This window comes from Ascaphus truei, chromosome 2, assembly GCF_040206685.1.
Source record: "Ascaphus truei isolate aAscTru1 chromosome 2, aAscTru1.hap1, whole genome shotgun sequence".
In the NCBI taxonomy this organism is placed as follows: Eukaryota; Metazoa; Chordata; class Amphibia; order Anura; family Ascaphidae; genus Ascaphus; species Ascaphus truei.
The window spans coordinates 172384247-172410893 of record NC_134484.1 but is presented as its reverse complement, the minus strand read 5'-3'; the positions used below and the strand labels follow the sequence as shown (position 1 = coordinate 172410893).

The 26647-nt window shown below is 42.3% G+C and overlaps 1 protein-coding gene across 3 annotated transcripts in view; it reads left to right on the top strand.

The window, feature by feature from the left end:
* CARMIL1 (capping protein regulator and myosin 1 linker 1) overlaps window positions 1–26647 on the top strand; it is a 295265-nt gene that overhangs the window by 175363 nt on the left and 93255 nt on the right. For all 3 annotated transcript variants that reach the window (XM_075585565.1, XM_075585566.1, XM_075585567.1), the window contains 10 exons: window positions 2874–2960; window positions 5466–5569; window positions 6058–6135; window positions 7131–7207; window positions 7806–7910; window positions 17978–18047; window positions 19789–19870; window positions 22646–22745; window positions 22833–22887; window positions 25727–25899. In XM_075585565.1, the coding sequence (XP_075441680.1) occupies window positions 2874–2960; window positions 5466–5569; window positions 6058–6135; window positions 7131–7207; window positions 7806–7910; window positions 17978–18047; window positions 19789–19870; window positions 22646–22745; window positions 22833–22887; window positions 25727–25899 (931 nt within the window). The remainder of the gene's footprint in view (window positions 1–2873; window positions 2961–5465; window positions 5570–6057; window positions 6136–7130; window positions 7208–7805; window positions 7911–17977; window positions 18048–19788; window positions 19871–22645; window positions 22746–22832; window positions 22888–25726; window positions 25900–26647) is intronic.

Genomic DNA, 26647 nt, shown 5'->3' with positions numbered 1-26647 from the left:
AAAATGAAATCTAAAATTAAATGAGTGCTACGTCCTTCTCCAGAAGCAGCCATCTTGGATTTGTGATGTCATTTATGGCAGCTAATAATTTAACATACAGTACTCTGAAACATCCAATCTTACTAAGATCAGATGAAAACCTCTATTGAATTTAATTAGGTTTTTTTTCCAAGCCCAGTGCAATTGACCTCTTTTGAGTTTATTGATTAAATTACCCCCTTAAAGGTATAATCCCTGTATGTTTGCAAAAAAAATAAGCATTTTAAAACAACCCATCAATGTAGTTGTCTTCCTTAAACAAATGTATTCATTCTTAAAGCAAATATTTGGCTGATTTTGGTTTCCTGAGAAATTAAGAATCCTTTAAAAAATGTTTAGTTGTGTTAATTTCAGCTCCGAGGATCCCCTCTTTCCAGAGATCCTTAACTCCGTAAGGGTGCCGGTATCTCTGTGGAGTTTACATGTCCAGGTCACGCTGGTCAATAGGAAGCCTCAAGTGATGGCATGACGACCGCATTGACCCGCGGGACATTTAAGCCGCCATCATGTTCCTCACACACCACCTACCCGTAGTGGCTACTGGCATCCCCTACGGATGTGAGTATCTCTGGAAGCATGGGGTCCCCAAAGCAGAAATTAACACAGCTTGGCTCCAGACCCCTTACTTCAATCCTAGAACTAAAAAAAATAGCTGTTGTGCAAGGGGTTTTGCTGCTTTAAAAGGGGACTGCTTGCCACTTAAGTTTTTACTAAACCTTCAGATTTTTCACACATTAGTTTGATTTCCTCTAGCTCCTCTCCTATGTCTCCACTTATCATCATTTACAAACCATCTTTTTGTGTGTTTTTTTTTCTTTTGTAAAAGAGGTGTCAATTGGTTTATTTTGGAACTAGAAGGGGACTGCCCCTTCATAGGCTAGCATTGAGAATCATTATGAATTATATGCCTTCGCTTCTGGAGAACCACACACCATTGTCTCACCCCTTCCTTGTTTATGACGAGGTACATTTCAGGCCACAGAGAGGAAAAGGACAATTATATGCTGTTCTAGAAGAAGGTGCAGGCGTGTATGGTATTGACTCTCGGCTCACTTGTGCTTCACAGTCATATGTTACATCTCAAATCAAAGATGGCCTTCAGAGGGCCACTTATAGGTTGCACTTTTAAATGCATTGCTGGTTTTCTGGTTTAGCAGAAAACGTATCTGTTGACGTAACATTTCTACAGTTCAGGAACTTGGACAAAGAAATTCTACGTAGGTTAAACCCTATTTGGAAAAAACAGATGTCCAGGGCACTCATCATGAGTAAATGTAAAAAAATACTTTGCTTGAGACTGGGTGCATGCAGTAGGGCCAGGATCACCATCCAGCCCCAGGTAATACAGCAAAGAAAAATCTGCAGCACTCGCCAATGTGATGCATCAAAGGATATACATTTATTTAATCTACAGTAACAAGTACAAAAAATAAAATATGGGCGACGTTTCAGACCTAACTGTCCTTTCCCAAGCTCCTCTCCCAGTGTAATACACACTGACTCTTTTATAGTGTGTCTCAGGCTTTGGCACCAAAACAACCCCAAACCTGAGCCTACAGTGGCTCATAAAACAATCAGTTCAATCCTCTTTCTTAATGTGAGCCTGCGTTCTTCATTGTGTCAGGTGGTTTGCCTGGTAACACTAGGCAGCATGCCTCCAGGCAGCACAAATCAGCCGATCCTGCTTCTCTCCTCCAATGGCGTCCCCAGAGCCAAAGAACCCACTGCCTCTTTACAACGCCATTCACCCTCAGGGCTCTGCAGTGCCTGCGCAGCACCACGATCACTCTCCGGTAGGATTTGGCTACACGGGAGCCAGCCATGGAAACCACGACCACTCAATGCGGCCGACCACTTCCCCAGCAACGGGCTCGGCAACCTACACTTCCGCAGTGCAGGGGAAGGCGCACGTTCAGAGACACCTAGGATTGAACTGATTGTCTTTGTGAACCACCGTAGGCTCGGGCGGGGGTTGTTTTGGTGCCAAAGTTTCAGACACATACACTAAAGAGCCAGCAAGTACTACAGTGGGAGAGGAGCTTGCGAAAGGGCCGTTAGGTCTGAAACATCGCCCATATTTTAGTTGTTGTACTTGTTTGATAAAATAAATGTTTATCTTTTGATACATCACCTTTGCAAGTGCTGCAGATTTTTTTTTGCTTAAAAACCTTTATGGGCACAGAAAGCTCTTTATACTTGGAGAGTTGACCATATTTTAAGTTTACTTCCATCCCCTGTAAAGACTTAACAGACTGGCTACTCCCATACTACTGTATCCTGCCTCTATTCTCAGCACTACATATATACACTATCCTATAGTACACCTATGGATACGTATTGGATATCCTATCCAATATATATGTGTACCTATCACTGAGCATGTTATTATTACTCTTGTATTGGAACGTGTACAAGGAAATGTGTGTAAGAAACAAAAAAGGTATTAATTAGTTGGCTTTAAAATATTCTGCTGTCAAATGGAAATGATATTAAACCGAGACTACAGACGTACTATATTATATATGATATATTATATATGTTAGTGAGAATTTCAGAGAAGGTTTTCACCATTTAGCTTTCATTCTATTTTCCGGGAATAGGAGCGCCCACACTGAATATTACAAGAAAGTCATGACCTAGTTCAGGTTAGAGTAGTGTCTTCAATGTGTTTAGATACCATTCAGTGCAATTAAGACGAATACTGCTGGTGACATTTTTCACGCCTTAACCATTATATTTTTGATTGCTTTTGTACCATTCAAGGCTGGCATGCATATTTTATTTTCATTGTCCTGCCATTTGTTTTACTGTACATATATATATTTTTTTTATAGGTGTCTCTTTCTTGAGTATTCATTTTGCCAAACTCCCAAAGGGCCTGAAACATTTAAATTTATCCAAAACCTCAACATCACCTAAAGGTAAATTATGTCTTGTTATATGAAAATATAGATTATGTACAAAGTACAGTATACATGTATTGTTTTCACTATTAAAAAGGCATGATCGCTTGTATGCAGAGATCATGCATTGCCTTCAGGTTTGCCCTGTTATTCATATTTGGTTTAGCGAGCATTTTAGTTTAGCCTCACATGGTTTGACGTTGGGTGTGTGTGTGTGTGTGTGGGGAGGGGGGGGGGGGGTTGGGGGGTGTGAGGAGAAAGAAAGAGCTTAGGTCTAACGTGTTTTAATAATTCAGAGTCTGATCTTTTTCCAACAAATTACACACAGCTGCTCTACATCTGAATTTACCTTTTCCGTATTGTAAGCTTGACAATAAAACATATTGCGATCACAACTTCTTTTCACTCCAAATTATTTTCCGGATCTCCGACACCACTATTCGATGTAATGTGTAATGAAGTCTGAAGGGGCCTGCATTACAGTGCTGGGAAGAATTCCCCACGCAGTAGTTTCAAATAACAGCTGCTAACCCAAGTTTTTGGTATAGGTTTCCCAAAAGGCTGTATTTTTTTTACCTCCACAATCACTTTATTGATTCAGAAAAGTACATTGTGCTGAATCCTCCACTTATTCTCGGTCATGGTTTGCCAGAGTTGTTTTATATTATTCAGGGATTCTCATTTTCAAGGCAGCCGCTGCTACAGGACCGCTCTGTTTTCCCTTTAATTACACCACAGAGGTTTTAAAGTCTTGGTAAATTGTTTATTACGTGACCCCTTGACATGTGTCAACGAATCCTGATAGCCTTGTTTCCGAGTTTTAATCTTGCTGCTGTCAGCAATCTATTTTTTGTTAATCTTTTGCTGCTAACAAGTTAGAGAATACAGTGTTTTTTTTAAACTTTGTTCTTTTTTTTTGTTTCTCTCTCGAGGTTTATATTCTTAGGGATGTCTAAGGCTACGCTTATAGTGCCGGCGATAGCGACGCGACGGTCGCTGGAAAATCAAATAGGAAGGACTTCCAGCGAAATGTACACAGACACCCAAATGGGTTCCCAGCACTCATGGACAAATCAAGAATACAAGTTATTGAGGATAAGCCCCCAAAATATTTTACTAAATTACAGTCACCACAGGGTTGCGTGTAGCAGGAACACAGGTTAATCTGGAGACGGAGACGCCTTCTACTCCAGAGAAGCCTGTGTTCCATCTACAGGTAACGTTACCCCTTATGGTCTACGAAACTGCACATCTTTATTACACTGTGCTGGAACGTTACCCCTTATGGGTTAGATTTAGTATTGAGGTTGCATTCATTTGTCTTGTAGCTGCCTTGCTAATCTGTATAGTATTATAGTGCTTTCCTGCCTTTTGTGCTTCCACACTAGTCAAACACTATATAAACCTTGTGTTCTTTAGCAGGGTGCGCCTTTCTGAACACTTTTTTACTATAACCACAAGGGAAGGAGGTGTGGTAGGGTCACAAGAGAAGTACCACACACACCTCTGGTCTGTGGGGACGGGCAAGAAGAAGGGGCTCACCCCCCGAAACGTTATCCCCTTTGTTACTCATTGCACCTCTTTCCCTTGCTTTTTCCCAGCTTTTCCCCTTTCCCTTCTGCCTTTTTCCATTCTCCTCTCTCCCTTCATGTGTTATCATCAATCACTTGTATTCTTGATTTTGTCCATGACTGCTGGGAACCCATGTGGGTGTCTGTGAAGCTCCCAGCACTGATGCAGTCAGAAATAGTCGTCTAGTAGATCAAAACTATGCGTTTTCAAGAAGTCTCATCTCATTTTCCTTAACCACAGTAAATAATCACTGATTCAATTATGTCTTGTTGATGTTTTTCTATATATGCTTAATCACGTTTATTACTACCGTGAAGCGCTATGTACATTAATGGCGGTATTTAAATACATATATACATACATACAGTGAGTGCTGGAAACCTCCCCTCTTTTTTGTTACCAGTATATTTAAATCATCTTTGCATGTTTGTTCTGGATTTATAAACCTTGTCGCATGAAATTTGGGATGATTTTTCCTGCCCAATTCACGGCTTTCCTAGCTTTCTTATGGAGGGAACAAATTCGATTACCTTCTTAAAGGGGTAGAACAAACAAGGTGGACAATTACACCCTGGCCCCACGAATACACCGTCCCCATAGTACCTAAAAACAAAGGTATTTGTTTAAAAATACTTGTGTAGAAGTTGTACAGCCTTTTAGCACAATCCTGCAGTTCTGGTGCTGTGGGCATCCCATTTATAAGAAAGCAGGAATGTGGACTCATGGATAATTAGATGGGCTGCATCTGTACTTCTATGATTTATTTTATTTAAGGCAGCATTCGTCATGAGTTCACTCTGGTGCTAAGTGGCACTGCATGTTTAAAAAGTGCCCATCAATGAAGATCAACTCGAAACCTGCTAATCTCATTTTGTATGTGCGGGGTCAAACGGGATGTACGGCCAGGAGGTGTAAGCATGCTAAATGCCAGTGTGCTTCGTTTCTTCACAGGGGTGAATAGCCTATCCCAGTCACTAAGTGCTAACCAGATGATTGCAAGCACCCTCACCCACCTTGACCTCTCAGGGAATATCCTCCGTGGTGATGACCTATCAGTATGTGCTTTATTTTTGTTGTGCTGTAAAGCCACCACTCGTAATTTTCTGTAATGTAAGCTTGCGAATGTAACCACATTCACGTCTCTTGCTTTGTGTTCTTTCTGTTTGTATTTAATGACATCCCTGGGCTTTTATGAGCTTTGAGCTGTCTTCCTTGACTCCTGTGTTAATAACAAACAGCAGGAGTTTGGATATCATCAGATATCACTCAGATGGTTATGGATTCCTTAATGGGAGCAATACTCCTACATGTCAAATATAATGTGGCAAATGATTAAATTAAGACTATATTCCCCTAAAATTATGTTGTATACCACGCAGAGAGGACTGTAATAAATCAAACTGCTTTGCAATAGGCAGGGTTGAATTCAATAAAAATAAAAATTGCATTACGATTGTTTTGCACATATCTGCTGTATTTGTAACAAACTAGGTGATGACTTGTGAAGATGTATCGTAATAATATTTCCCTTTTTCCTTTGAAGTACCTGTATAATTTCTTGGCCCAGCCAAATGTCATTCAGTATCTGGATCTATCGAACACGGAGTGTGCCATTGACACGGTAATGCTCTTTGTGTTACTTACAAAACCCATTATGGGGCCTATGCAGAAAGCACTGATAAGCCAATATCGCCACCTTATCGCCAAAAAAGCCTACTGCTATTCAGTAAGCCCCGATAACTCGGCGATAAGAGAGCTTTTCGGCAAACTTTTGTTGCCGAAAAAAAAATCACCAAACGTGCAGCGATAGGCCACTTATCGCCAGTTTTTTTTAAAACTCATGCATTTCTAGTATCCCTGATTAGCTTATCGAGGCTAATCGCAGCAACAGAATGCAATTTCCTCTCCAAATCGTCTTACCAGGAAAAGTTGGGAAGAGGGTGGTGAGAAGCTGCGATATGCGGCGAGAGACGGACTAAGGGGGGGAAAGCATTTTTCCTATTTCGGATTGATGCCGGGAGTCTCCGGAGCTGATATCCATTAATATCCGCACCGGAGACCCCCGGCACAAATCCGATTCAATAAAAATGCCTTTACAGGCAACTTCATTACCTTAGTGGCTAACCGCTAAGGCAATGAAGGGGTAAAGGAACAACAGCAGGTTTATTGGGGGCAGAGATAGTGTCCAATACCTAAATTAAAATGGCATCAAAGACCTGCTCTGTTTGTGATATCACTGAACTTCAAAGAGTTTTATCAGAGAAGCTCAGGATAAGAGCGCTTGTCTTACAGTATTAGGCAGTTTAAAGTGTACTTGGAAAAGAACTACAGTATGTGCCCCCTTCTGAGGAGGAAGTGGCTGAGGTTGCAGTGTGAACACTCAACTGCAGGTCTTGAACTTGTGAAAAGCAAAACATTGAGACCACTTTGAGAACTGGACATTTTTAAGGGAACTGCATCTTCAAAGATTTGTGTAATTTACCTCTGTGCTTTTAAGGGCTTAGTAATGCATTTCAGTGCAATGGAATATTGACGTCTTTGACATTTGAAAGCATGAAATCATTTTTCACCTGAGGAGTGTGTAATGTAGTAATGGTGTAACGATTCATGTGGCAGGTATGTGGAGCACTTCTTCGTGGTGGCCTGCAACATCTTGCTTTCCTGAATCTATCCAGAACATTTTTTTCTCACAGGTATGGGCATATCAGTCATCACGTTAGCTACTTTGATTCATGGGTAATACTTGGGGTTTACTTGCACTTCCACCGTATTTGTGTAAATGTCACCTGTGTGCTTGCTACATCTCTCCTGAAAATATCTATCCAATGCTTTGACATCTCCCTGACACACACCTTCACCTGGGCAAACATGTATTTGGACTCTGAGACTGCCTGTGCTCTCCACTACTTAGACTTGAGAATAAATCCCAAGAAGGCCATGTGCCCCATTAGCAAATGTAGTAGATGTGTGCAAGAATACGTTACCAGGACACCTTTCTTTTGTTAGATAGAATTTTGGCGAATGGGGTGGGCACACGTTAGTTTATATCTAAAGTTGAAACCATGCGTTTTACACCGAAGACCAGGGTATAATGTAAATTACGTTCTAGTAATGGGGTTATTTCGCTGCATAATTCATGGTCTGCTGAATTTCTAGGAGCTTTGAGCAAAGTGTTGAGATTTCCCCCCCCCCCCCCCCTCTTTTCTGTTGGTTGTCTGTGAAAATGTGTGGCAGAAGAAGCATAAACAGTAGGATGGGCATTCACTTAAGTGTATCTTTTTGTGTTAACAGGAAAGCAAAAGACGTGCCACCATCGTTCAAACAGTTCTTCAGCAGCTCACTTGCTTTGACACACATCAACCTTTCTGGTACCAAGTTGCCCCCCGAGCCCCTCAAGTAAGTTGCTTATGTATCGTATCCAGCAATTAAAGCCGTATTTGTTCTATGAACTATATTTGTTGAGACATACTTGTTGATATTTAGCTCATACAGTAGGCTTGACTGAATGGCGGATATCCTCATTATAGCTGTGATGGCCCAAGCATCCAGATTTGTGAGATTTCATGTTTCTTGACCCAAAAGTGACATTCAAAAGAAAATGTATCTTGATTTGCAAGCATGAGATGATATTCAGTCGATGTGATTGCCGAAGATGTGAGCCTTCTAATACAATAAGAGGAAATATGATGGCATCGTTCAGTCTCAAAACAGTAACACGAGTATGCTGAAATAATTCATAAACTTCTGTCTAAAGCTCATCTATATTACATTGAACTTTGGTTTTCCCAAGTGTTTGGATTAAATCCCCATTTACTGTACTTACATTATTATTTTTTTAAATAATGTTCAGCAATGCTTTTTTTGTATTCTAAACAACATGGATGTTTTTGTTACTGATTAGGACCAAGGTCTATGAACAAAGATTTTGTTTGGTTGTAGTTTGTGATCTACAGGTATGATGTTAAGGGATTTCATAGAGAACACATCTCAAGGGGAGAAGTGTACACTTTAAAGCATAAGGAACATTTATGCTGATTAAGTAAAAGCTACCACAACCTGCAAAATATTTAGTTGTATATAATGACAAAGCGAAAAAAATGTCTATGTTATAGTACTGTAGCTGGTAGTTACAGCTGTTATATCATTTAGTTTTCTAACCGAACGTGATGATTAGCAGTCTGGTAGAATGAGCTGCCAATATTTTAACATGTTCTGTATTACAGAATGAATTACTGTCATTTTTTTAATGGTTTGATCAACTTCGGTAGCTCTTTAGAGTAGAGATGTCAAATGTTTTAAACACCTTCAGTTCTAGAGTGCCAAGCAATACATTCCATTAAAGTTCCACTTAGCATCCGAACTGATTGTTTATTAAAGTATTAATAATCCCTATTGTTGTAAAGCGTTTAACCTTCCTTACGTGCCCAGTAGGCTTATTTCTGTTCCCTACCCTTGTCTGCAATTTAGCCACTGCATGTTTTCTGACAGTGGAATTTAGGGTTGCCAGGTGTCCAGTATTGACCCGGACTGTCCTGTATTTGGACACTCTGTCCAGTAAAAAAATGAGAGGTAATACTGGACATGTATGTGTCCGGTATTACCTCTCGGGACATAGTGACCTGACCAGCTTGGGGGAGCCGGGAGAAAGCAGGGCTGTTGTTCGCGGGCTGGGCAGCCGCCTCAATCCTGATTGGCTGCTGCTGGGTAATGCAGCCAATCAGGAGGAGGTGTCAGGGGCCCTAGGGGTGGGGCCAAGGGCAGTGGAAACATCATGGTGTGTGTGTGTGTGTGTGTGTGTGTGTGTGTGTGTGTGTGTGTGTGTGTGTGTGTGTGTGTGTGTGTGTGTGTGTGTGTGTGTGTGTGTGTGTGTGTGTGTGTGTGTGTGTGTGTCAAGCATGTTGCACCTTTCACTATTGTGTCCAGTATTTTTGGAGAAGCGGTCCTGGCAACCCTAGCGGAATGAATGACACTGGTTTGGCGGCCTGTGGTAGACATGCAGATATACGTATAGTTTGTTTTTTTTATCTTTGCTGTACTTTGTATAGTTGGGATTTCTGTCATTTCTTTACTCACCGTCACCTGATTGTTTGCAGCGACTAACAACCTCACAATGCATAATCCGTGACCAGGCGCACAAGCTAATGAGTCTAAAAGGATGAAACGGCTATCTTTAAGTTGATTACTGATTTTTGTCAGTGTCCTTATTGCCCCAGGCTTAAATGTACAAGCTGTGCAATGCAGCAGGCAAAGTGGACGTTACGTGATGATATGTGTGTTTGTTTGCCTATAATAATCCTTATCCTCATCCGCAGTTTAACCACTGGGTAATTTATGACAATGCCACAACGGAGATATCCTTCAGGGTTCTTTATCCGTGCAGAGACTTCCAAATAAAATATAATGGAGATCGTCATTATTCTCTAGGGTATCCGTATATGATTTACACAAATCTGCATGTGATTAGTGTTTGATGTCATTGCATGGCCTAACATGAGGTTTTTCATAGTTCTTGTTGTGATTTTTTAAAACCATGAAAATCCCTTGTTTAGTGGTTAAGGATATATATATATATTTATATATATATCTAAAAAAAATTGTATGCTATACAGTAGCTTCTTTGTATAGATTAACATACTCGTTAAGTGCAAAACTCGCTACTCGTCACAAAAAAACCAACTGATTTTATGTATTTAAATATGTGTACCTCCTGGAACTGTTTTTTTTTCTTCTTAATGTTTTTATGACATTTTCCATTCCTGAGGTACCGCGCCCTGAAAAAAAACTGAATTGCAGAAGGTAAATGGATGTCCATAGAAACCACAGGTAGAAACACACAAAAAAATTGATAACTTCTAAGGAATTTCTGAAACTAAAATCTAAAAAAGATTGTTTAACAATCCAGCTATGTCTCCTAATATGAAGTTGGCTAGAAATGTATTTTAAAATGTGTGGTTTTTATGTATATGTGTGTGTGTGTGTGTGTGTGTGTGTGTGTGTGTGTGTGTGTGTGTGTGTGTGTGTGTGTGTGTGTGTGTGTGTGTGTATATATAGAGATATAGATAGATATATATATATATATATATATAGATATGTATATATGTGCATATAGATATGTATGTGTATATATATATATATCTATATATATATAGATATATAGATATATAGATATGTATATATATACACATACATATCTATATGCACATATATACATATCTAGATAACATTCCAAGAGACACTGTTTTTAAGTTTACCTTTTGCTTCATTCATTGTAACATCGCCGGAAGAAGAGATCAGTGTATCTCGAAAGCTCGCACAAATAAAAGCATTTCGTTAGCCACAGAACGGTATCATCTTTTTATTTTTTTGATTATATATATATATATATATATATATATATATATGTATATATATAATATTTTTATTTTTTTTAAATTTGTATATAAACCGGGCTATTTATGTGGTACTGTAGGTGTAGGTGACAGAAACGGTGTTCCAGAGTGACATTCTATACAATGATTCTGAGGTTTTGAGGAAGGCGGCTGGAAATACTAACAGGGAAAGGTTAAATGTTTTTTCTGCCACGCTGCCCAATTGATTATTTTTTGTAGTTTTAATAGGTTTTTCTTTAGTTAGGATTCTAGGACCTTTTTTCCCCCTAAAACAGTGTTGGGAAACTGCCCTAGGAAAATACCACTGGTTCTAGATACCAATTAATATAAATGTATGTGTTTTAAAGGAGCAATACAAGTGGGCAATTTTTTGTTGTTGCTCTTTTTAACATAGGATTGAAGCAAGGAGTCTCCGGACCTGAACCCCATTAATTTCAGCTCCAGGGACCACCTGCTTGCCTCCAAATGGGGTGCCTGAAATGAATTGGGTTCAGCGCCGGAGAGCCCATGCTTGAGTCCTATGTTAAAATGTTGTTTTTTTTACAAATTGCTAAAAAAAATTAAAATCGCCTGCTTGGATTGCCTCTTTAACGTACCTCAGCCGTGCCATGTTGGCAATTACAATACTTGTAGCGCAGTGCTTTCGGTATACTTGAAAATGCATGTCAGACACTTTTGTGTCACTGCACGCTAATTTTTTTTTGCATATCGAGCTTAATCCTATTAGGAATGGTGCTACAAAAATAAATCAACTGGATAGGCGTTTAGAACACCATTAAATGTTAATTAGATTTGTTTGCACCGGCATTTATGTCTGTGTGTTAATTGCAGAAAGAAATGACCGATGAAATGATAGACTATCACAGCGCAGGCAAATCGTGATCTCTGGTGCCCTCAATCATCGTCGCTCAGTGTCCTTTTGTGAAAGCTACGCGAGTGCAGTACATACGTTCCAGGGAAATACTGCGATTGGAAACTTTACAATTACCTTGGGTTCTATGCTTGGGAAATGTTGTTGCGTAACTTTAACCCTTTGAGTGCCGAAGGGGCATCGGCACAAGAGTTCCACAGCCCCTCCGACACTCGCGATCATGTGACCGCTTCTTCCGAAGCTGATGACGGAAGGCGAGGAGGAGTCCTCTTCCATTCCACTTCAACATAGACCACGTTCTAGGCTATACAGGAACGCAGAAGGCGATCTCCCTTAGGCCTCGGGCATGGTCAGCGCTTACGCGCTGAGCCGTGCTGAGGCGCGCTTGCACTTACGTGTGAGCCCCTACAGCTGCAATGAGAGCGTCTTTAGTAGGGGCTCGCCTACGCTTCCGCAAGCGCTCGGAAGCGTAGGTCTTAGGTAATATTTTAAATCACGCGCTTGCCGAAGCGCAGGGCCGGTCACGTGAGCGGTTCGCCCAATGAGGCCCCGCCCCGACACGCCCCCTGACGGCGCGCTGTCTAAGGCCAGGGAAAGTACCCGCTTTCCCTGAGCCTCAGCGCACCTCAGCACGCCCGCCGGAACCCTAGACAAGGCCTTAGAAAAACAAGCACTAAGGCATACTATGGCATGGGCTCCCTAGAGTGCCAGACCCCATGACTTACAGTAGTAGCTACATCTAGAAGGCACCCAAAGGAAGAGGTAAGTTCTCCTGCAGAGTTTTCTCCCCACATCTCTTGGGGGCTGCAAGAGATGGAGGCGCTGTCGCCGTGAGTACGATTCGGGCAAGGCCCCATAAGCCTGACCTCCCCTATAACATCACGCAGGAGATTCAGGGCTACTGTTTTTCAGCAGGTATGCACCACACTACTTCTACTAACCAGCGCAGTTTTCCCCATAATAGACCTTATCTGAGATCGGGGGTGGGGGGCAGGGGGGAACCGGGTTACATATCTATAGAGAGAGAGATATAACTACCTAAGCTGCCGATTTTGATTCATTCACCCATCAGCGAACAGCAAAGATCCTGCTTCAATGGTAGCAATACTACATTCCTCCTCTTTTTTTATTATTATTTGTGCAGTATATAGTTCTACATTCTTACCTAAGCTGTAATCGTCTGGTGCTCCGGTTATATATCTGTAAAAATCCTCCAGAGGACTCCCTGGTTCGAATTATGTAACCCCCCCCCCCCCCCCGCAAAAATTGTTAATGGCACTGCACAACGGAGCCTGCACTCTCACCCCCTTCTCTTCCTCTCTCACAACCACCACCAGTCTTGGACATCCCAGCAAATGATGTAAACTTCCCAGCACCCGTCTCCACTCCCACACGAAGCCGGTGTGATTACAGCGCATCCCCCCCTCCCCCCACCCCAGTGCTTTTACTTGCCATGAGTGCCAGGGAATCCCGCCTCCCCTGGGGGCTCCATCCATCCACCCACCTCGCACACTGTGCACACAGAGGCCGGGGGGAGCAGCAGCAACACGATGAGCAGCAGCGTCAGGCACACACCTGGACAAGTGCGGCACTTCCTCCAGCCACAGCAACCGGACCACCCAGCGCCGCTCCGCAGCTGCTGTTTCTTCCCAGCATCCCGGACACTCATGGCCGGCCCTTTTCCCATTACTCGGGTCATCACATCACATCCCAGGTGGCGGTAGTGCTCGGGTCGGTCCAGGGAAGAAAAGAAGACGACAAGCGGCTGACGCCGTTCAGAAGGACTAACTGCCTGCAAGTCCGAGAGACGACCGGCACAGTCACTCACAAACACATATTCACGAGAACCAGGGCTCGCTCCTCTGGTCTTGGGCAACCCACTGGATAACGTCCCGGCATCATTGCTAGGAGATCCTCTTAGTGCGGGCGTGCCTGCGTTGGAGTTCCGTGTTGCTGTGTCAACAGTTCCTTGCGTCCCATTCATCGATGGCGCAGCATGTTAGTCACTGCAGTGCTTCTAATGGATGGCTTGTCTGTGGCTGGATTATTCTTGCGGTGTCCCGTGTTGCTAACCCGCTCGATCGTGTCCCGATATCCCGAAATGAGCTGCTAGCAGTGACTGAAAGAACTGCATGCGGTTTGGGGGATTGCCGACTTGCCAGCGGGTAAAATGCACCGGGTGAGTGCATTTGTCAAGCCGTATGTATGTATGTATGTATGTATGTATGAATGTGTTTAAAAATAAAAAAGGGCAAGATTGTTACTTTGAAGCTGCAGTTACTTTACTCAAAGTGAAGTTTTACTTTTTCCTTTCCTGCTACAAATTGCTTTGCCATTTGCATTGTTGTCTTTACCACATACCACATACTTTATTCACTGTGAATTTCTACAGTAGCTTTCTGGAGTTTATTGGAGTAATACTAATAAGGAAACACTTTCATCAAATTCCTGTAAGGCCTTGGTCCCGCTGCGGCCGGTGGCCACCAGCTGCTTGCCTCCGTTCTGGAGGTCCCCACTGGCTCCTTCCGTGTGGCTGACTGCGTGCTGTGACGTGTCAGCCAACCGGAGCTACAAGGAGCTTGTGGTTTCTGCGGGTGTCGCGTCACGTGACACGCAAGCGAGCCAATCCGAGTTCCCCCTCTGCTCCCACCCTGTTCCGATTTCCCCCCTCTGCCCGATCCCCGTTCCGATTCCCCCCCCGTTCCGATTTCCCCCCTTGCTCCGATTCACCCCCCCCATGTGTATTTGCCTGTGTGTGTGTATTTGCCTGTGTGTGTGTGAGTGCCTGTGTGTGTGTGAGTGCCTGTGTGTGTGTAAGTGGAGGGGAGCAGGGAAGGAGCTGCGGGTGTGTGTCTTGGGTTTTTTTTGTTAACTTTTGGACAGCGAGGGATGAGGGAGGAGGGAGCGGTGATGCGCGAGAGGTAGAAAATTTGTATCTCCCGCTCCATACAGACCGCAAGTAGCGGTCAATTGCCTGTCAGCGCGCCGCCTGTCTGCAGTGCGGGCGCGCTGACTGAGGGAGCGGGGCCTTAGCCAAATGCTCAATTGGGAATGGTTTAGGCCTGGGACATAGTACAGTAGGCCGTGCTGAGCCGCGCTGAGCAGATGCACTTACCCCCTGCATCTGTCATCAGCGCGGCTTTAGCAGCCGCTTCCGCATGCGTGCGGAGGCTCAGATATTTTGAGGAGACAGGCAAATTTAAAATTTGCCGCTCGGGAGCGGAGGAGCGGTCACGTGACCGCTCACATCCATTTGGAGCGAGGGACTAGCCCCGCCTCCCACCACGCCTCCGCCCCACCTTCGCCCCGCCCCCAAAGCGTGCTCACTGCCTCGCCTGCCAGGACACAAAAAAGCTCCAGTTTGAGCAGGCGAGGCAGAGCAGGAGCGTGGATCAGCGCGGCCCGAGGCCTTACATGAGCCACCAATATATTGGGGATATGGTAAGGGGAAAGGGGAGACCAAAAAGCGCACCAGCACAAACGGAGCAGGAAGAAACCAGAACAAAAAAATGATTAAAAGGGCACTTTAATGTGGCAAAAGACCCATCCAATGCATTTCGAACGTCGCAGCGTTCTTTTTCATATGGTAAGGGGTCTGAAGATGACTTCAAACAATATTTAAAACTAAGGCCTCGGGCATGGTGCCTCGGGCCGCGCTGATCCGCGCTCCTGCTCTGCCTCGCCTGCTCAAACTGGAGCTTTTTTGTGTCCTGGCAGGCGAGGCAGTGAGCGCGCTTTGGGGGCGGGGCGGAGGCAGGTTTGCCTGTCTCCTCAAAATATCTGAGCCTCCGCACGCATGCGGAAGCGGTAACTAAAGCCGCGCTGATGACAGATGCAGGGGGTAAATGCATCTGCTCAGCACGGCCTTCTGTACCATGTCCCAGGCCTAAGCAGAGTTTGGGTAATTTTATTAAGGCTCTTATTTTGTACACAGTGATTCATGATTTTTTTTTTTTTTTAACAGTCCTGGATAAACCAGGACATTTTGTAGCTTTGTTGTAAATAAATGGGCAGCACTGTGACTCTGAACTCCTTTCCTATTTAAATTCCTGTTCTACGTGAGGAATCGTAAGATAAAAAAAAAGCAACTAGTATATCATTAAATAGAATCCCACAGATACAATAAACATATTATATTTTACAGCATTAAAAAAAAATATAACTATAGAACATAAAAATATTTTATTGAGAAGTAACATCAACAAAAAGTGTATTTTTTATTTTGTTAATTTTTAAAATCTGGGTCTGTTTAAGAAGATGTTGGGTGGTCGATAACATAAGTTGTACGCAAGTACATAATGTGTGTACGGTACAACAGAGCAACTGAGGGTAAAATACAACATAGATCAGTGATTTTCAACCGGGGTTCCGCGAGCACCCCTCAGGGGTTCCGTGGCTGCAAGGGGAGGGCTGGGACAACTCTCCCATGCTGTCCCAGGCCCGGTGGCGCATCGGAACCCCACATAGCTGTGACCCGGCGGCACCCAAGCTCAGCAGCAGTAGCTGCCCAGCCACTGCTATCATTCCTCTCTCTGCTCCGGTCGTGTCAACTTCCGGCTGACAGGAAGGAGAGGAAGGACCGTGTAAAAGCCCTCACTCCCTTAAAGTGAGAGGTGTGTGTTGGGGGGGGGGGGAGACGGGGATGGGGGGAGACGGAGGGAGGGGGGTAAGTGAGTGGAGGGGGAGGGTAAATGAGAGGTGTGTGTTGGGGGGAGAGACAGAGACGGGGGAGGGGGAGACGGAGGGAGGGGGTAAGTGAGCGGGGGAGATAGATGGAGAGAGGGTAAGTGAGAGGGGGAGAGACGGCGAGAGGGGGGAGGGTAAGTGAAAGGGGAGGATGGGGGGGAGGGTAAGTGAGAGGGAGGAGAGTGTGAGGGAGAGGGGGAGGGTAAGTGAGAGACGAGGGGAGATGGGGATGATGGTTGGGTTCCCCAGAATTTCACAATCGAATTCTGGGGTTCCCTAACCAAACAAATGTTGAAAACCACTGACTTAAATCGAACAAAATCCACATTTGGCAGATACGTCTAGAAAAATCAACATTGACTTTACTTTTATATTTATCCAGAGAAAGGAAAACCAAAAAAATCCAGAGCAATAATTAAGTAATAATCCCCGAAGAACAGGGCATTACTGGCTGGAAGAGTTGAAGGCCCGAGGCGAAGCTGAGAGACTTTAACTCAGCCAGGGCATTATTGGCCAGCAATGCCATGTTTTGAGGGGATTGTTACTATTATAGACTAAATGTAGTTTTTTTTCCATAAATAATAGACACTTTTGTAGAGTTATATAGATTTATTTTTTTATTAAAATAAAAATGGTAAATACATTAAAGCATCTCTATATACACTTATACTGCAGCTATCTATATCCACACACTACCACCCCCTCTGTGTGTACACACACAAACTGCAGCTACACACACACACACACTGCAGCTACACACACACTGCAGCTACACACACACACACATTGCAGCCACACACACTGCAGGCACACACACACACACACACACATACACACACTGCAGGCAAACATACACACACACACACACTGCAGCCACACACACATACACACTGCAGCCACACACACCACAGCTACACACACTGCAGCCACACACACACACAAACTCTGCATATACACACACACACACACACACACACACACACACACTAAATAGACAGAAACTGCAGCTACAAACAAACTGCAGACAGCCACTTACTTTGCAGCTACACAAACACTCGCCCTCCTCAACTCAAAATGAAGCTGTGTTCACAGATGGAGGGGGAGGAGTCACTACCTGCTGCTGCTTCCTGGCCAATCCCCTGCCTTGTCTGAGAGCTGTTCCTTCCTCCTGACCAATCCCCTGCCCTGTCTCAGAGTTGTTCTGACAAAAAGAAAAGCTGAGTGGCTGAAAATAAACACTTTGCAAACTGACAAAAATTCCGGGCATTACTGAATGAATAATGCCTGGAATTTTAATCAATCAGAGAGTAGGGCTTTCAATGATGTCCAGAATTGTACAGCTTTAGCCTATAACAGTCCATATTTAACATTCAGCAGTACTTATCAAGATTGAAATGATAAAGTAGATTACATGTTAATCTATTGATAATGAAATTGCAACCTTGATAAGGTAGAAATCTCATCTATTGTTTTGCTCACACATTCAACATTCAATGTTTATGTAATTTTTTCCTCAGAGCGCTATTACTTGGTTTGGCTTGTAATCCCAACCTGAAGGAGGTATCTCTAGATCTCAGTAACTGTGAGGTAAGATAAATGCATGCGGAGGTATTGCTTACACAGGGGCGTGGTTTTAGAGGAGCAGTCCAACGCACGTGTTGAGAAATCTGAGATACATCAGTAGAGATCTTTTATGACTACCAAATCTTTTGCAAGTGTAACACACAACACTAGCCTGATGAACACACGCACATATTTCAGGCGTTTAATACCCCCATACTGTTTGAAGTCAGAAACACATGAGTGAAAGTTCAATATGCTATGCAAATAAATAGAACCACGAGGCTGCCCTGAATTGGTGATGCAGTCTGAAAACGGATTGAATTTGGCCAAAGTTGGACTATCTGACTACACTCGGAAACATTTCTCTGAGCTGGAATGAAAATGTACTAGTAGAAATAATGCAATGAAGAATGCTACAGTACATGGCAGGTAAATTGTTAGGAAATGTAGACATTACTTTTAAACCTTTTGGCTTAATATGTATATCAAAGAGAGAAAACCGCTGTGCCGTGAATTTTGTGGATTTCTGTAGGGTAAGCTTTTTAATTAAATGAATTTTTGGCAAAATAATGGCTTCTTCTGTATTTTCATTATTGTTGTGTTCCAAATTTATGGAATTAAATTAATTATGCTATATCCTTTTGTATTAGTATGTGTACTTATCTCTACTTGCTTTTTTTCTGTACTGCTTCCTAAGCTTGGTCACTGTGTAAGTATAATTCCTGCCTTATTACGAGCGTTCTCATCTTAAATAGTGTGACTTGGCATTGTTATGCTTATGTTTTTCAAGTGGCTCTCAACATTTTCTTACATTTCACAATACACTTTCTTTTCCTTTTTAATCCACTCTCGGCTTTAAGTTTGTACGTGTGAAACTCCAGTAGCCCCAATTTGCACACCCAGTGCGACTGAACTGATTCATGCATGTCCTGAATCAATCGTGAGAATACAAATGTCATCCTTTGTGAAGCTGATCATTTATTATACTAAGAAATCGTTTGGCGTCAGGTTATGAGCATATCTAATGCTTGCTGCCAATTAGTCATGGTCTCCTAAATTGGAGTGGAATTCAATAACACATGAATCTATTGAATTAGGAGAAGGAGTGGCTCAGTGAGTCAAGACACTGACTGGCACTGAGTTTGAAGCAGGGTAACCTGGTTCAATTCCCGGAGTCGGCTCCTGGTGACTTTGGGCAAGTCACTTTATCTCCCTGTGCCTCAGGCACCAAAAACATAGATTGTAAGCTCCACAGGGCAGGGACCTGTGCCTGCAAAATGTCTCTGTAAAGCGCTACGTAAAACTAGCTGCGTTATACAAGAACATGCTATTATTATTATTATTATTATTGTCTGTTTGAATTACAGTTTCTAGCTCCCTGTTATCCACAATATTCATTTAAATCCATGCTGCTTGTTGCAATTAAAAGTCCTGTTTTGGGGTTTGTTTTCATATTTCAGTTTAATGTTGTTGCATATGAGAAGAATGATGAACTGTTTGCTGCACTATGAGCACTGCAATACTAAAGCAGTTACAATGGGAAGCACTGTGAAAATGTGGTCTGAACACAAAGCCGCAATTACACATAATTGCTCCATGCAATCATATTTTTACAATCAGTGTCTTCATCTATTTACCATTAACATACTATTTATTTTATTTTCTGATCGATAAAGGTGCATGGTAGACTTTACATATTACCACTTTGTGTATTTATTCCTTTCCCTGATGTCCCAAATGTTGCTGACGGTTTCTTTTTGCTTAGTTAAGGTCGGGTGGAGCTCAAGTTTTGGAAGGCTGCATAGCAGAAATACATAACATCTCAAGCCTTGATATTTCTGACAACGGTGAGTGATATGTCCTATATAACCTGTATAAATTATATTATTTATAACGGTCACAAAATTAGATGGATGTCCAGTTTAGAGTCATATTAGCCAATGGCTGATATGCCAAAAGACACCTTCTGGCACCATAGGCAACTGACTGCTCATTCACTTGAGTCGCCGTAAGGTGTATTTCACAATCGGAAGATATCTTATGACACCGCTTAGTAAATATGGGCCATAGAGACACCTTCATCAAGTCTCCTTTTCAAGCAGTCTCTGCCTCTCTCCTCCTGGAAACTCTTTCCTGGCTCACATGCTGCACCGTACTTCTGGTACTCTCTCCCTCTCAAAGTCCAACACGCACCTTCTCTGTCTTCAAAACAAATCTGAAAACTCACTTGAAGAGTTTAATTAGTACTGGGTGACCACCACTCATTAACTATGGTATATTCTTAGCAACAGTATGTTCATATGATCACTTTAACCACTATACTCAAATGTACTCCTATTCTTGTTTGCCTCTCCTTTACAATTAGATTGTTAGCTCTCCTTGCAGGGACTCCTTTCTCCCATTATGTCTTGATCAACTTATCCCATCTGTATTACTTCACTAGTACTGTAACTATACTATGTTTTTGTTAAAAACAAAAAAATGAAAACACTGCGTAACTGGTGGCACTGGTGTGTGTATATGTATGTATGTATGTAAATGTGTGTATATATATATGTGTGTGTATATATATATATATGTGTGTGTATATATATATATATATATATATATATATATATATATATAGATAGATAGATAGACAGACAGACAGACAGACAGACAGACAGACAGACAGACAGACAGACAGACAGACAGACAGACAGACAGACAGACAGACAGACAGACAGACAGACAGACAATAAAGAATTGGAATAGTTCTTGCCATTTGTCTGTGATAATCAAGTTTATAGTTTCACGAGTTGTGAGCCTCAGCGTGTTTAACCCTTTATGTGCTGAAGGCTCCCAAGACCAATGGAATAGAGCCAATAGTAACTAAATCATGTGCTGGAGGTGCCCCTTGTACTTTAAACCGAGTTGTAATCAAGTGAAAGCAATTGTACAGCTTTAGATCTTTTACCTTACAGCTTTACAAATGTACGCCAGTATCAGTATCAAGGCAAATGTGGTGCATTTCTCGGTAAAGAAAAAAAAAATTAAACAGATGTATCAAGGAATAAAATCCCAATCAATAGGATTTTCTTCTTTGATTTCTATGGGGCAATGGTTTTTCCCTGGAATTGCACCACTTTCACCTAATGGGGAGTTATTCATCCAACACATTTATATTTTTAAGTGCCAGCAATACAGACTTTACGTGATGCTGAACCTAGCTGGTAAGATCAAGGTAAACCATTTTGGGTTTGGTTACCCAGGCGCTTGATCCCTGAATATCTCCTGTTCACGGCCAGTGACTACATAAGTGGTGTTATTTTCTAGATTGTCCTAGATAAAACTTTAATGCATTTTGCCATGCTTGGGTTTCAATGGTGGGTATCAGACCCGTTGTATCTGTCCGTTATGTGATTATTTTGTTGTCTAGAATCCTCTTGTATTTTTCCAACGCTTGAAATGCCAAAGACGTGATCTATTTAAAAATGGTGTGACCCAGTTCATATTATAGCAGCCATGGGAGTGACAGATTTTAGTCCGGTGTAGGCCTGCTGCTTTAAATGTGTGCCCTCTCAGACATTGCAAAAGGAATTTGTTTGCCTCATTGTGAAGAAGACTAGGCCCATCTCGCAGGAACAAGTTTTGTCAGAAGGTCAAGAATGTCAAAATACATAACATTATTTTCAACAAAGTACTAGGCAAAGGCTGCATTTCTGTAATTGTGTTTCTGTGTGTGTATATGTATTTATGTATGTTAACACAATGCCAAGGAGGAAAGACATCAGCAATGATCTTAGAGAAGAAATTGTTGCTGCCCATCAATCTGGGAAGGGTTATAAGGCCATTTCCAAACAATTTAAAGTCCATCATTCTATAATTCTTTTGTTTTTTATATATTTATAAATATATATCCTACTGCTCCCCCCATTCCCCCCTCTGGGAGATTGGCTGGCTACCAGGTGTGAGTTGGTGCATTGTACCTGTTTGGCTGCAGGCGATCTGAGGGTCCGCGATGTTGTGGGGATTTCAGGACAGGCTTTTGGATGTCTCTTCTCGTGCACGCGCCTCCATCCACCGCAGGCTCCCGCATAGCTGGAGATAGTCCCCGCAGTGGAACACATCAAGCATAACCCTACCCAATAGACTGTAGACTTAGACAGGGGTATATAAAACAAGGCGTTCTTTATTGTAGCCACTGCAGATCTTCATACAGTGAAAACATTTAGTCTTTCTGAGGCTCCAAAGCTTCTGGATGTACCTAGGCCAGCTATCAGGGTTGAGGCCTGGTGTTTCTCTTCAGCCCCCCAAGGGGCTAAGGACGCGTCTCACTCCCAAGAGGGAGAGACTTGGAACTGCCTATAATTTGTCATGCTTCCTCTCTAGCACAGGGGGGAGGGCATAAGGTCTGCACCCGGATTGGCTGCACACAGACCAAGTTCCACCTCCACCCCTGTCACTCAGGGAGGCTACCTGAGGGTGGGGAAAACCCAGGATTATGCCTGACAATGCTTGTATTTACCAAGACTGATATGTCAGGCAGGGCAGACAGGAAGCCAAGACTGGCATGTCTACATATATATAATAATAATATAATATAATTTTTTCATATCACATTTAACTTTTATTTTTCCCAGGATTAGAATCTGACCTTTCAACCCTCGTAATCTGGCTCAGTAAAAACAGGTCAATAAGACACTTGGCTTTGGGAAAGAATTTTAACAACATGAAATCCAAGTAAGGTTATCTCTATTTTTTCACTGACTTTGATGCAATTTAAAGTTATTTGGTGAAAGTGCAGTTTGTCCTTATTTGCCTTTACAGAAATCTACCCCCCGTTCTGGATAACTTGGTGCAGATGATACAAGATGAAGATTCTGTGAGTAATGGTTCTCTCGTTAAACCTACTTCCAGATCTCAATTCTGACTTATTAATCCAGTGTCTAAAACACCCTGTACAAATCTCTTTAAAATTGCAATGGCCAGCTATGTATTACTATACAGGCATACCCCGGTTTAAGGACACTCACTTTAAGTACACTCGCGAGTAAGTACATATCGCTCAATAGGCAAACGGCAGCTTACGCATGCGCCTGTCAGCACGTCCTGAACAGCAATACTGTCTCCCTACCTGTACCGAAGCTGTGCGCAAGCGGGGAGACTATAGAGTCTGTTACAAATGCCTTATTTACATCAGTTATGCATGTATATGACGATTGCAGTACAGTACATGCATCGATAAGTGGGGAAAAGGTAGTGCTTCACTTTAAGTACATTTTCGCTTTACATACATGCTCCGGTCCCATTGCGTACGTTAATGCGGGGTATGCCTGTACTATTACTGTTACTGTACTATGCAATGTGGAATTATTGCAATATGTGGCTTGGGCAATTCTAAGGCGCAGGACAAAGTTTGCCCTCCAGAGTGCTGAAGCGTGTAATATTTAGTTCTGTGGACTCCCCAGTTCCAAAGATAATAACCGGTTTAATAGCTTTTGTTTCCCCTCCCTTTAAGGAAATCAAAGGGGTCTCCAAATCTTGTGGGTCCCACGGGCCAGTAGGAAGCTGGGGGTTCACATTGTACCCTCCCATGTGCTTTAAATGTCCAGGAAGTACCACCGGAAACTAAACCAGTATGTATCTTGGGAACTGGGAAACCCTGGAGCTAACAATAGAGCACAGTTTAGTCCCGGAGCATCCCCCTCAGCTCTTTCAATCACCCCCACCCCCCACACCTCCCCCCCCCCCCCCTTTGCCGGCACAGCCGATCTGAGTCATGGAAACAAATCAGCATTGACATTCCGCAGGATTGCTGCTTCAACAAACAAGTTAGATTTCACCTTGCAAACCATACTCCCCAATACTCCTGTTGAATGTCACTGACATAAACCTTAAGGTTTATATGTACAGTCCTACTTATCAACTTCAGGTACAAAAGATGAAACATAAATAAAGTACAGTATAAACTGCTTTTGTTAGGATCCAGCCTAAATGAGCAAACGGCATAGTAGTGACAAAAAAAGATGTTTCAATTATGGCCACATTACAAAGTGCTTGGGAAATAAATGGCCTAAAGTGATCAACGCGTTAGGCCAAAGTCTTTTTTTTTTAATGTACTGTACAGGGCATTTCTTTCTTCTCTTGATACAGTAAACCATTGCAAGTCATTAAGCACAGGGTTCAGAAGTGCAGCCATTCTAATTCACAAATCCTGACGCTTCTACGCTGGATGGCTGCTTTATTAAGAAATTATAGTTTGAGGCATTTCAGTCTTTAAAAAAAAAGAAAAAAAGCAGCTGATGTCGGCAGAAACAATTGTTATGATGTCAACTAGAACTCGTGATTGGATTTCTTGGAAAGCTTTATTTTTTTTTTCCCCTTGAAGTCGAATGCAATTAATATGATTTATCCTTTTCGATCGGAAATCCAAAATGCAAGTATACCCTGCTCGGGAGAACAAAAGTATTAAATATGTCGGAGAAGCCGTTTTACAATTCTGGCTTTCCTGCGGAGAGAGCTTCTCATTTTCATGGTATCCTCGGGTTTTTCACAGCGTTTCCTTTCATCTCGTAAAATCCTTTTTATTCACGCTCATACTTTGTAACTTCACCGTTGAGTTTCGTCATTGAGAACAGCTCCTTGAAAGCCCCCGACTCCCTTACATTTATAGTAAGATTCGATTTACTTCAAATTTACTTTTGAGGGAGGAATTGCATCATTTTAGCATTTGCTGTGCATCATATTTTTTTTTTCTTTTATACCGTTTCTTCATGCTATATTTGTTCATTCACTGTTTCTTTGACGTGTTTTCAACGTATGAATTTTTTTTATATATTGAGCGTTTTTATGTGTACAAACGTTGTTTCTGATCTTATCCCGTGGAAGAGTCTGCATTTCAATTTTAATGATCTCTTCTTTCAAGAGTTTTACAGGGAACGTTCCATCTAGGACCAGAGTGATCCACTGTAATGACCATGAAATATTTAATAGTTTAAATGTAGGCGATTGGCATTTATATTAAAGAAATGCCTGCTCTTTTACATTCTTCTATATCCTTTTCCTATTCTCTGTGATCATTTATTTTCACAAGCATTCAGCAGCTGAAAATCCCAAGGGTAGCCATATTACACGTTATCCACTGGTGAAGGTTCTTTTATTTGGGCAGAAATCTACAAGAACGAAAGAAACAATAGTTACTGTAATATGTGAACGTTATATTTTTTTTAAATCCGAGTGGATGCTACTTTTAACTCTTAATATACTTCCTTTCGTATTTTTATATTTCTCAGTTCTCTTCCTTGTTTGCTGCTGATATACATGGCAAATAATGTGCATTGTACATGTAAATGTTAAAAAGGATTCAACATGTGAAAATACCAGGTCTCGTTGCTTTTATACTTTGACCTGATTAATAAAAATGGTATGATTGATAAAAGTGGTAAGAAAAATAAAGTGTGAACGGGCTCTTCTTAAATTGCATTTAATAATGGTGTCTTGTGTAGAAAATAAAAAAATCTTGTATATTTTTTGTTTCATTACAGTATATGGCATTGCAGTTTTTCTTATAACATGTTTAATCTGCTACTTCCCTTGCAACACGCTTGAATTCTAGAGAAGCCCGTAACATTTTTCTAACCCCTCTGACACGGAGTTACAAACTTTTTAAGGGATTTTAAGATGATGGAATTATTCAATGGTAATTCATTCTCTCTCTGCAGCCTTTGCAGTCATTGTCTCTGGCAGACTCTAAACTGAAGACAGATGTCACAATCATTATAAATGCTCTTGGCAGCAATACATCTCTGACCAAAGTAGATATCAGTGGGAACGGTATGGGAGACATGGGAGCCAAGATGTTGGCCAAAGCATTGCAGATAAACACCAAGCTAAGGTATGCAGAGATGTGACATTCATACTGCACTGTATTCCTCAATAGGCTCCTCCAAAAGTTGTATACATTAAACTTTCAAAATTTGTTTCTTTGATAACTGGATATATTGATAAGCAATTGGCTTAGTGTGTTGGTAAATCCATGTTGTATAAAGTAAAAATAATGCCACCTTTTCCTCACTGGAGGCATACAATGTGCAAGACATTGCAAGCTACAGCCTTGTGGTTGGTAAAATGATGTTCTGGCCAGTGACGTAGCTAGATATGTGCGGGCCCCCGGGCCAAAAAATTTCAGGGCCCCATTCTAAATGAACATATTCCATCGATTCAGGAGAAACATTTGCGGTGATATAGATTGGAGGATATTTCTTCTCATTATCTTGTCTCATCAGCTCTCTCTCCCCTTCCTCCAGCTCTCTCCCCTTCCTCCAGCTCTCTCTCTCTCTCACCTTCCTCCAGCTCTCTCTCTCCCCTTCCTCCAGCTCTCTCTCTCTCACCTTTCTCCAGCTCTCTCTCTCTCCCCTTCCTCCAGCTCTCTCTCTCCCCTTCCTCCAGCTCTCTCTCCCCTTCCTCCAGCTCTCTCTCTCTCACCTTCCTCCAGCTCTCTCTCTCCCCTTCCTCCAGCTCTCTCTCTCCCCTTCCTCCAGCTCTCTCTCTCCCCTTCCTCCAGCTCTCTCTCCCCTTCCTCCAGCTCTCTCTCTCTCCTTCCTCCAGCTCTCTATCCCTTCCCAGGGCCACTGACAGGGGGA